The sequence below is a fragment of the Tauraco erythrolophus genome, chromosome 7 (genome assembly GCF_009769465.1).
Source record: "Tauraco erythrolophus isolate bTauEry1 chromosome 7, bTauEry1.pri, whole genome shotgun sequence".
Taxonomy (NCBI): domain Eukaryota; kingdom Metazoa; phylum Chordata; class Aves; order Musophagiformes; family Musophagidae; genus Tauraco; species Tauraco erythrolophus.
In genome coordinates, this window is record NC_141471.1 from 7,685,525 (window position 1) to 7,697,320 (window position 11,796).

At 45.1% G+C, this 11,796-nt stretch overlaps 1 protein-coding gene across 12 annotated transcripts in view; it reads right to left on the reverse strand.

The window, feature by feature from the left end:
* KMT2C (lysine methyltransferase 2C) overlaps positions 1-10,812 on the reverse strand; it is a 211,770-nt gene extending 200,958 nt beyond the window's left edge. For 11 of the 12 annotated variants that reach the window (XM_086614346.1, XM_086614342.1, XM_086614341.1 and 8 more), the window contains exon 1: positions 10,353-10,715. In XM_086614346.1, the coding sequence (XP_086470472.1) occupies positions 10,353-10,528 (176 nt within the window). In that variant the 5' untranslated portion in view covers positions 10,529-10,715. Of the gene's footprint in view, positions 1-10,352; positions 10,716-10,795 lie in introns of those variants that run through there. The other variant, XM_086614336.1, reaches the window with a different exon arrangement.
* Between the last annotated feature and the right edge of the window lie 984 nt (positions 10,813-11,796).

The window sequence follows — 11,796 nt, forward strand, 5'->3', positions numbered from 1 at the left end:
AAATCCCTGGGCCAGCCCTGAGAACCGTTCGGAAGAGTGCTGGCAGGCCCAGGTCAAAACTGTACAAACACTGCAATAATCTGACAGCAGGGATGGTGGCATCCAGTGACTCCAGACATTCCCTTTCGGGTTTTTTTTATGAGCACCGACACGGCCACTGTGAAGAAGCTGAGTGCTCCAGGTGCTGGAACACTATTGCTAGCTACAACCACGCCACTAATCAATACAAAACACAAGCAGAGCCACCAAAACCCCAAATTTACAAACAGTGACATTTAAAGAAATCAAAATGAGCAGTTCTTTTCTCTTTATTTTGAATTTTATTTCAAAATTTCCTTTTCCAAGCCTTTCCTCGCAAGGAAAAGCATCTAGCCCATTTCTAAGTGTAGTTCTAGTCTCGTGCAGTTCAGTGGGCCATGGTAAGAAAAAAATACTATATTCACTTGCTTTTATTACTAGGGGAGGGGCGGGGAACCAGAAGAGACGGAAAAAAGTTGGAGTAGAAACAAAAACATAAGCAACAGAGAATGGGAACTAAGGAAAAAGGAATGGAAAGGCCAGGGAAGAAAAACTTCCACTGACCAAATGAGGGGAAGATGGTAAGCCTTCTGATGCAACTAACAGAAGCTTTCAGAGCACATATCTTGAGGGTAAGAGGAGGTCTTCATCACCCAGACGTTTAACAGAAAACCAAAATAAGAGAAGAAACAGTCCAACATGTTTGTGAAAATGTTGAGGACAACTGTTTCACAAAGTTGAGGACGCCAGAAGAGCAGTTACTTCACACTTCACTCTATTAGGGCAGGCTCCATTTTAAACATCTCAATGTGTACGCTGATTTGGCTGGAAGTGGTAACGAGAAGCGTTCACTGTGCCAAGAAAGGGGAAAAGAAGAGAGCAGTAGAAAAAGGAGAACAACTTTTTATCTTCAATTAACTGAAATAAGAAAAGCAAATTTCAACAAACTCTTTGAACTTGTTGCTAGAATCTCTCGAGAATGCGATTTAAAGGAGGACTGGCAGTTACTGTACTGGAATACACACAATGGCAAAGTCTTCCAAGGCAGGAGAGAGATAGGAAATGTAGTATGAACAATACGGGCTGCATCAAAAGCAGCCAGTAATAAGGGTCTGAAACTAGAAAGAATCATATTCGGAATGGAAACAAGGGCATTTTAATGAATATAAAGGAACAGCCTAAACTGTCAGGGATAAAAATCAGAAGAGATAAAAGCACAGCATGCATTAGTACCACTGTGCAGTATAAAAGGCAAACAAAGTTTCAGAAATATTTTAGAAGTAAGAATAAAAACACAAAAGTCAGTACATAACAATGTTAAAGAAGAACAAACATATCAAAACAGAATCAAATGCCATTCCCTGTATTTCAGCCTCCATAAAATAGATTTAGTGTAGCTAATACTAAAAACTGATTTTGTTATTAGGCTAAATAATCAGGGAAATTCAAGCCAGCAGGACTGGAAGAAATTCACACTGTACTTCAAAAACAATCAGAAGTAATGTCTAAACTGTGAGCAATGGTCTTCCAATACAGTCCTGCTGAAATTGCCCTAAGACAGGTCGGCAATAACGAGCACTCAAACACTATTTATTTGCAAATCCTTTTCCATCAAGGTGGGAGAATACTGCAAGAAAGTTCCTTCCTCCAGGATCTGCACCAGGAAATTCACACACATAGAAGAGCTGCATATGACACACGGCTGAGGCAGGAGCTATAAACATTTCAGAGGACAGGATCTTAATAAAAATCGTTCTGATAAATTGGAAAGTGGTTCACACCAACCAAGTGAAACTGAATAACAAGACTAACAAACTTTCGAAGGATAACTCAGGTAAGTTGGCATTACGTTGCTATAGAGGTTAAGCTTGTTCAGTGCAGAACAAAGGAGACAATCTCCTAATAAATAAAAGTTTATTATAAAAATTGTTCTCTATTTCAGCTGTGGAGTCTTAACTGTGAGTAACGTAAGACAAAACTGGGTAAATCAGCAGTAAAGAATATTTATTTTATACTTTAGAAAATTAGTTACTGAAACCAATTGCCTCGAGATACAGTGGAATTGCATTCACCAAATACTTTAAAAACAAGTTGGAGAAACATTTGTCAGAAATGGTACAGCTACACAACACAGAAGGATGAGCAAGATCACCCTGAAGTCTTTTTTGGCCATATAGCTCCATTCATCTGTGGTGATAGAGCAAAACTAAACATTCATTTCATTTAAAATAATTTCATTGTCTTTCTGAACTCCACAGTTCAGGGAAAAAAACCCTAAATAATTCACATTCTATATTTGTGAAATGGCTTACTAATAAATCTCCCAAATTTTAATACATCATAGCTCCTCCCTTCATTAGTAACAACATGGAGCCATCCTATCATGTTTTTTTTTGAGAAAACTTTCCCTAAGAACACTGCAGACAATCTTCACTGCCAGACAAAGACAGGAGGGTAGATACCATTATGGGAATAGCCCTGGGATGTTCCAGAAGTCATTCTGGATTAGCTAAGGCTTCCAGTCAGTACTCTCAAAGGCACATAACATTTAGCAGCAGAGACTGTACATTTGGACCACATCTTTGCTACCAAAAATTCCTTTTATCTTACTCTGCCGTACAAGTGATTCAACTGCACATGCTCCATGGAATATAAAAATATAATAGGCAAAATAAAAAAATGGTAAATTTTCCCAAAGCTGATTTTTTTTTCTGATAGCCTAATTAAAACCATTTTTGGCAAGAATCTATTGTCAGTAATGACACAGCAGAAGAGAAAAAAGACCTTTTTTTTTCTCCCTCCACCCAAAGCCAAAAGTCTCAGGAGGAACATCCTAGTTTGATATGGTTTCCAGCAGTTTCTTCAAGAAAAGCAACTAGAATGTTTATAAATACAGCATTGAAAATTAGTAATTATACATTTATATTGGAAAGGCTGGCAATAGAATTTGGTGCATATGTGATTTAATAAAAATTCTTCCAAAAATGTGAAAGAAAGACTATTCTGAAACAGGCAAGATCTAGTGCTATTTCATTATAATGCCTATATATTAATATACTTGTAGGAAGGAGTTTTCAGATACCAGAAACTACTGTGAACATAAAATATTTTACTTATACTACTATTTGAGGGTATTTCAAATATTTCATTTAAGAATGATTCCGAGGATCAAAGTGAGAACCAAAGCTCCTTATTTAATCAATGCCAACATTTGGGGCAAGAATCAGTTAGATGAGAACAGCTTTTTTTTTTTTTTTCCCCCAACAGCCAACCAGCATATGTAACATGACTGCAGACTGTAAAAACCTCTCATGATCTCCTGTAAGAACTCCTATATTGAAGAACTCCAAGGAGTCAGCTTACAAACCAAACACCCTCAAAATTTCAGACAAGCAAGGCTGTAGCTCCACAGATACTACTTTAAGCTGGCAGTGGTACCAAACGCCGTAACTCTGCCTCTCCGCAGCCTGGCCGCTTGCTCTGGTCTCCTCCCTCATGCTATCACAAACACGTTTCTTTGCCAGGTTAGTTTTAACCCAGATCAATTTCCCAATGCAGTTCACCACATGGCTACACAAATGCCTGGGTCAGCACAAGGGAGAGAACAAACAGCTGGTAGAGGAGGGAGGGCAGCACTGCTGCTCCTTTTCGCTGCCAGAACCAGCTTAAGATTTATGGTGTTTGGGGAAAATAACCACCTGATGCACTCCATGCACTCACTGCCTATGTTTCTCTAAGTAATAAATAGTCTCGATTTTCAGGGCTTTTTCCTACTTCATCTTATTTTCTTTCAAAAGAATGAAAGCACCAATGCTACTAGAGGAACTTCCTGAATGTAGCTCTGGAAGCAAGTGCTCAAACTTATTTTGATTACCCCATCTGATAAACTCAGGAATGGCATGAATGGGAATGTCCAGTGCCATCCTTCTAGTAGAAAACAAAACAAAAAAATGCAGAATTCAATGCAAGTTACTAGCAAACAGTACTTGCTACAGTAAAATCTTGCTTATCTGTATTTATCCAAACACGCAGATAGCATGAACTGGTAATGAAATCTATTAAACATAGAAAGGAGAAATTTTTTGGTATTTTTTGAAATTGTTAGTCATTTAATTGTTTACCATTTCATACCATTTTAGTGTATCTATGACAGCATTTCTTAAAAAGTTAAATCTACAGCACCAACAACATAAGGGAGTGATTATTAGTGGTAGATAGGGAAATTCTGTTTTCCCTTGTTATACATGGCCCTGCTACCCCTCCAACATTCTTGTGGGACAACTGGGCTGAGAAGGAAAAAAAAACAATTCTGGCCTGAGAAAGGCAGAGCTTACCTATTCTCAGCAAGCCAACTGCCTTGGAAAACCATCTCTCAACTCAAATGACAACAAAGAATAGAAATGTCCATTTCCAACTACTTATCTTATGAAAGAACAATGACAAGAAGTTAGTAGGAGTTGAACACACTAATGAGAAAAAAAAATACTCACAAGCAAAGCCAAGAAAATTGTTTTATTGTTTTAAGTCGGGAAAAGTCTCCTGTGTCATTGAATACACGATTAAAAGATGTCTGGTGCATGGATGACTCAGAGAGTACAAACCAAGAGACTGGGTTCTTATTCCTACCTCTGTAAAGACATGCCTTATGACCAATAAACCTAATATGTTGAGATCTCAGAGACTGTCATCATACTTGGTCTGTCATGATACTTACTACCTGATAGCTCTCAGAGGTCCTCTCATGACAAGTACTACAGAAGTTCAACAGATCCTCAGATACAAATATTAACAAACTAACAACTGCAATGTCACAAAAAAAAAAAAAAATCAAAGAATTCTTTATTTGCAAGTGCAATCTGTTTCAAATTGTGAAAACTGTAGGCTAAGGTTATAGAAAAAAAAAATCTACTTCCAGTATCAAGCCTAATCTCACGCACCCTTAAGACACAAGTGAAGACACCGCTTCACATCAATCAACACTTTAAAAACTTCGATAACATGGCACCACTGCATGCAATAAGTTTCATGGTCATGCGTCATAGAAGTCCTATCAAGAATTGAAAATCAAAAGATTAATACAGAGATCATTTACCTCCTGAGCAAAACAGTACTGCGAGCAGTTTAAACCAGACTTCTACGCAAGATCTGCATAAGACAGTCGGGGAACTGCTTGGTGGGATGAGTATGAAGGAGGAAGTAATGCAGCATGGGCTGCTGAAGAAAATGGCACCGAGTTCCCACGGGATTCTGCTGCACGTCGCTTGGTCCTGTTCTACAATGGACTAGAAGAGCCTTCAAAGACCCCATGCCATGTGCCGATTATGAAGCCTACTCCCATGCCTCATCTCCTCACACTGCGATCTAGTATGTACCCTCTGGCTTTTGGCCAAACATTTCGACACGTGGCTTGTCCGGGCAGGATAGGCCACTGCCTGCTTTAATACCTTAACCCTTCTCCGTACAATAGCTGTACGAAGCCCACCCATCGACAGACTTACATCTTGCCAGGTACTAATGACTTTCCCTAACTGTGAACATGTATTTAGGAACATTTTCATTGTATAACATAAGATAATTTTTTACGTTTGCAAACGTTAAATTTTGAAGCGAGAAAAGGGCAGGCAAGTAAAGATACAAGTAAGTATCACATCGAAGGTGTGTGATGAACTCGAGAAACACAGCTGAGCTATAAAGAGAATCCACTCAACACATTAAGGTTCTTTTGAAATGAGAGTAGACACCTTTAAATATTGGCCTACCCGAATGCAAATGGAGCTAGAGTAATGACAAAAAATATTAAATAATAATTTCCTGGCAAAAATACTATTTTTATACGTTCTCAAAACTATATGTGTGTGTGAAATTCACAGCCTTTGAGAACTTACTGCAGCTCACATTGGCCAAAGTAATGAAAACCTAGGATGAAAATTAAAACATAGGTAATTAAAAATAAGCACACAAAAACTTTTCCACAAATGTCATGCTTTTTGAAATCATTATCCTATGCTGTTTCAGACTACAGGTATTTGCAAATAATGATTTGAAACATACATGAAAGCCTGATGGATGCTGAAGATAAAATGTAAAATGAGCTTAGATACTGACGTACAAAGTAACTGTTCCCATCATCATCATCAATGAGACGTTTGCTACTCAACTTCTGCTAAGAAGCTACGTCTTTGTGCTGCTTATAACTTGTATCGATTTAGAAGGCTCTAGTACTTACAATAGATTACAAAAATGTTTACCGCGCCTGTACAACACCATTCTGACACATTTTCATGAGTAAGTGGCTGTTTATACAAGGACAATATAGTTAAAACGGAACCAATACTCTTCCCCTGCAACTTCTTTTTGATCACATTCCTGTCCTTCAGGTCCATAGCCTAGAAGCTGAAGTATAGTCCCAGCACAGGAGTTAAGTTTCCAAGCTTTCAGGCCACACAATGAGATGGCCCCTAATTATTTCCATTTGCCAGCAAGACTTCTTTTTTAACCATGCACCTGAAAGTTTCTTTCTCCTACATCTCTTTGTATCTTCAGTAATGCAACTTTGTTACCTTTTTGGGTTTTCATAAATGCAATCTCACCACCTTTTAAATTCATTTGAAAGCTGATACTTTGTTCATTGCTTTGATCATAGTTCATTGTGTTCTTCCTTCTTCCTGAAGAACCATACCATGAACGACCTACTTGCTCTCAATTTCAAGGTTCTGCATGGTCTATTCTAGCTCTACCTCTTAAATTTGAACTGCTGCTCTACACAGATACCCAGTTGTCAAAACGTAAGGAAGAAAATACGAGTGTTTGTCTAGCACTGTAGGCAGGAAACAAACTATCTGTGAAAATCCTCAGGGTGACAATGCTACCCTCCTTTAAATATATCCTCCAAGTCTGATGTCTGTGAATCATTCATTGATGCTGAGATAGCCAGGGCACTTGAACTTCTGTGTGTTCCTTTGCTCGTCGTGTTCTCACAGCTCCCTTGTGCTGTCTCAATACATTTCTTACATTTACATGCTGTCTTATCTTTACATTTAAATTAAGAAAATGTTTGTGCGGAAGCAATCTTGTTTATGCATTTGTACTGTATGTAGTATAATAGTGCCCTGGCCTCTAGGCACAATTACAATATAAATAATAAAAATGAACTGTTCATCTAAGATTAAGCCTCCTAACAATGCAATTCATGAAGCTATTTCCTTCAAACAATGATAAAAAGCTGTTCTAGCATCATATTCCACTATCAGTAATCTCCAGGTACTGACACCACAAAGAAACTGATTCCTGGCTCATCACCTATAGGAAACCTCAACTGTTTCCTATACATCCCTCTGCACACAGTGCCACTGGAATTTTTACTGATACCCAGGTAAAACACAGGATGACAGAGACTTGCGCAGAGCCATCCTACTGAAGAAACCTGTGCTCCCTTAACATAAGCCTACTTCTGGGAAGAGTTGAGAATCCTTGGCATCTCACAGAAGCAGATTCAAGGCAGTTTTCCATCTGTCTGCTTAAACTCATCAAATTTGCTTAAAAATACGGCCTTTAAGAAGGTAAAATACCAACCTACAGCATTCTCCAATACGGCATTGTTCTTTAATGGAGGCATCCATAGCTGAGGAATTATTCTATTTTGGCTTTGCTGGTTTAATGCAGGGCTCTTCGTTTTATCATTACTTAGACTGAACATTCAGTGGAACATTTCCTATAATGGGATAAAGCGGTTGAACAATTTGACTGGCTAATAGTGATTTAGACATGTGATTACAGTACAGAAAATGGTCTGACATATGCTCTTTTATCTGGTTTACATGAGGCACATTATTCCAACTGAAAAGCACAGAAATGAAGACAGGACCAAGGAGCCATAAGAGGAAAAAAAAAACAACCAAAAAAAAAAAATATTTTTACTTATTTTCTGCATTTGCTTAGCTAATTGTAATCGCTATTTTGTAAACAGCAAAACTTACAAAATAAAACCATTTTCTCCCAAAAATGGATGCAACTGAAAAAGACCAGTCTATATCTACTCTGTGAAAGTTAGGAAAATCACGATTTTTCTTATGAAATCATAGTTTTAAAAGCATTTATGACTTATGCCATAAGGCCTTTACCAACTTCATAGGTTTTCTGTAAAGACAGAGAAGGACACCAGCCATGCTTAGCACCACACCAGGCAGGAACAATCACAGTGTGAAGAAAAAGAGTATTGATTAATTTTAATTTTTGACTCAGCTAATTTCATTTCTGGCTCTTACACAAATGCTTATAGTCATGTCAGCATAGACAGATATTTTTACAGGAAAATTTAATTAATTTCCTCCTAAAACTAGTCAACAGTATTCCCATGACACCAAAAACCTAACTGGAAAAAAAAAGGAATTACCTCTTTAGCACTCATTTTTCATCAAAAGCACATACACAACCTCAGGATGGCCTACAAGATATGCCAATTTTCACAAATAACTCTATTCTGCTTTTTGTGCAGATAGGTCCATTTCAGTTGTATTTGCATTTTTCTCCTTAAAACTTCTTCTGAAATAAAATATTCAACGGTTTCCTATATAAGGCTCGGACTCTGTATGTAGAAATAAAACCCAAGTATGTAAAACTAAGAGTAAAGCAAACGAACCTAAGAACTTTACTGCGCGTATATGTTCACCAACTACTTTCAACTAGCGCTATATGAAAATTTGTATCAAGCAAAGATACTTAGAGAGGGAGCTGCAAACAATGCATCTCCACCAAAACCAGGGGGCGAACGTTAAAAACCTTCGAAGGGAAACTTTCGTCAAAGACAACAAAAAAATCCATGTATCCCAAAACAATTACAGTTCTGTGCTGGGATATTTTCATAACCCACATCTGTAACAACTAATTATAAACGAGGAAAACCCAGTCTGTGCGTGCATTTAGGTCCAGCCCAGCAGCATCCCTCGCTCGTGTTCTGGACTGCCGCTGTGCCACTCAGACACTGCCCGGGAGGTCTGGGGTGGGCGCCCAGCGAAGCGCCAGCAGCTCACCCAGTTACCCGTACTCACGGCTTGTCAGACTGGAAGCGCTCCCACAAAACAAAGGACAACAAACTCTGGAAGCCCGAGGCTCCGACAGACGCTGCAGCGCACAGCCTGTTTTGCCAACAACGATCGTTAGGTTTCTTCTCAAAACGTGCTCGCCCAGCTTTACCCTGTTCCTGCTGCCACCAGGTATGTCACGGCGACATCCATCCTACTGCAGAACCACCCGCGGGGAGCGCAGCCAGCGCGGCAGCGGCTCTCCCACCGCAGCGGCCACCAGGCCTCCCCGAGCGCGGCCCGGCTCGGCACCTCACGCCTCTCGGCGGCGGAGCGGCCATACCCGCCGGGGTCTCTCAGCCGCGAAGCGGTCGTTGGCACCACGGGCTCCCCGACCCCGCGGCCGCCGGGGCTGCGGGCAGAGAGCAGCGGCCCCTCACGAGCGGCTCCCTCGGGGCCGCGGGAGGCGGCGGGGGGCGGGGGGCAGCGGCGCGCCGCGGCCGTCGGGGCTCACGAACGCCCGCGCCCCCGGCGGGGAGAGGCCGCGGCGAAGGGAAACCTGCCAGAGCCGAGGAAGAGGCACCCCCCGGCCCCCGCCCCCGCTCGTGTTTGTTGTGCTTCGCCGCTGTCCCGCCGGCGCGTCCCTCCGCGAGCGGCTGCCGCCTGACAGCTCCCCCGGCGCCGGCAGCCGCTCCCCACCGCCGAGCGCACGGCGCGGTCGGCGGCGAAGAAACTCCTGCCTCAACTTTGCGTGTGCGCGTCCGCGCCCGCCTGCCTTGGAGGTGGAGGAGTGTGTGTGTGTGTGTGGGGGGGGGTGTTCTCCTCGCCACCCGCCGAGAACCGTCTTTTCTTTCCCAAAAAGAGGAGGGAGGGATAAAAAGGGAAAGCGACGAGAAACTACCGCCAAGCAGAGGGAGTAGCCAGACGACGCTGAAGGCAGCCGAGCGTCCTGGAGGAGAAGAGACCCAAAAAGGAGAAGGGGGAAGGTGCAAAGGCAATGAAAAAAAGGAGGAAGAGGGGGAAGGGGGAAGAGCTAAAGAGAAACTCTGAAGAAGGAGGAGAAGAAAGGAATAGGGACGGTGAAAGAAAAGTGGGAAAGGGAGAGCAGGCGGAGGAAGACAAAGGTGAAAAAGCAGGAGGAGGAGGCGAAAGTGCAAAGGGGAGAGGAGGAGAAGAAAGAAGGGCCCTTCTCAAAATGGCATTAGGCAGGAGGGAGGGGGCGACGAGCAGCGAGTCTCCGCTGACAGCTCTGCCTGCGCCTGGCCGCCGGCCCCCTGCCCCTCTCTGCCTCGCACACACAAACGCTGAACTTACTTCTTTCTGGCTCTCTGGAAAGGGGAAGCGCCATCTTTGCGAGGCCGGCCCCTAGGTCTTTTGTCTGTGGCTGCTGCTGCTGCTGCTGGGGGGGGAGCTCCAGGCTCGGGGGGCTGCTGCTGCTGCTGAGGCGGCTCCACCACCGCCACCACCAGACTCTTGTCCTCCGTTGACATCCTAGTCAGCAGGACGAGAGAGGCACATGGATGATGATGATGATGATGAAGATGAGGATGGTGATGGGGATCCCGATGCTCCTCCTGCTCCCGCGGCTCCTCTCCTCCTCACCTCCGCCTCCTCCACCTCCGCCTCGCATTGCTGGCCTCAGCCGCCGCCGACCCGCACAGGTAGCAGGGGGAGCAGCATGGGGAGAGCAGGAGGAGGAGGGGAGCGGGGGGGGGGCCGAAGAGAAAGAACGCAGAGGAAGGAAGGGTCTCACACACAATAACACCCCCTCCCCGGCTCGGCGGGGTCTGTCGGGGCCGGGGGAGGTGGCGGGCGAGGTGAAGAGAGCGAGCGAGAGGCGGCTGATCCCGCCGCTGGGCGCCCCCCCCTCTCAGAGGCCCCGGGAGCTGGCGGCGGCTCCGGCTCCTGCGCTGCCCGGCTGCGGCGGCCGCCGCTTCATTGTACACTGGCCCTGCGCCCTCCCCCCGCGCAGAGCCCCCGGGGGCGGAGGAGGAGCAGGCGGCGGCGGCGGTGGCGGAGGCGGCGGGGGTCGAGGCCGAGCGGAGGAAGTTTTGACAGCTCCAGCTGTTGTGTGTGTCGAGGGCTGAGTCCGGCCGGGCTCCGCGTCCCCTTCCTAGCCGGGCCGGGAGCAGGAAGTTTAACTTTGGGGAAAGAAGGAGGAGGAAGCGTGAAAAAGGGGGAGGAGGAAGGGGGAGGAGGAGGCGGAGGCTCCCTCCCACCTCCCCGCGGGGTGGAGAAGGGATCCCGGCGCTGTCGCCGCTGCCCTGGTGTGTAACCCCCCCCGCCTCCCTTCCCCCTCCCGCCAGTGCGACACATAGACACAGAACCCGCCCGCCGCCCTCCTCCCCCTGCCGCGGCCCCACACTGCGCCTGCCCGGGCCGCCCGCCCGCCGCCCGTCCCACGGCGCAGACACCCATCCGCCGCCGACACTGACCTCACGGGCTGGCTGCCGCGGCGGGCTGCGGGGAAAGCGCGGAGCCGGGATGGGACGGGACGGGACTCGGCGCCGCGCCACGGGGCGCTCCGCGCACCCACCCCGTGCCGCGGCCCGCAGGGACCGGCAGCCTGCTCGCTCCGCCACCCTCTCCCCGCCCTTGGTGGTTTTTTTTTATTGTTATTATTATTTTTTATTTATTTTTTTCCCCACGCCCCCGTGCAAAAAAAAAAAAAGGCACCGTCCGGATGAAAGTGGCCGCTTCACCGCAGGCTGCCCCAGCCCGGTCCCCGCACACGGGCTGCGCTCTCCGGAGCCAGCGC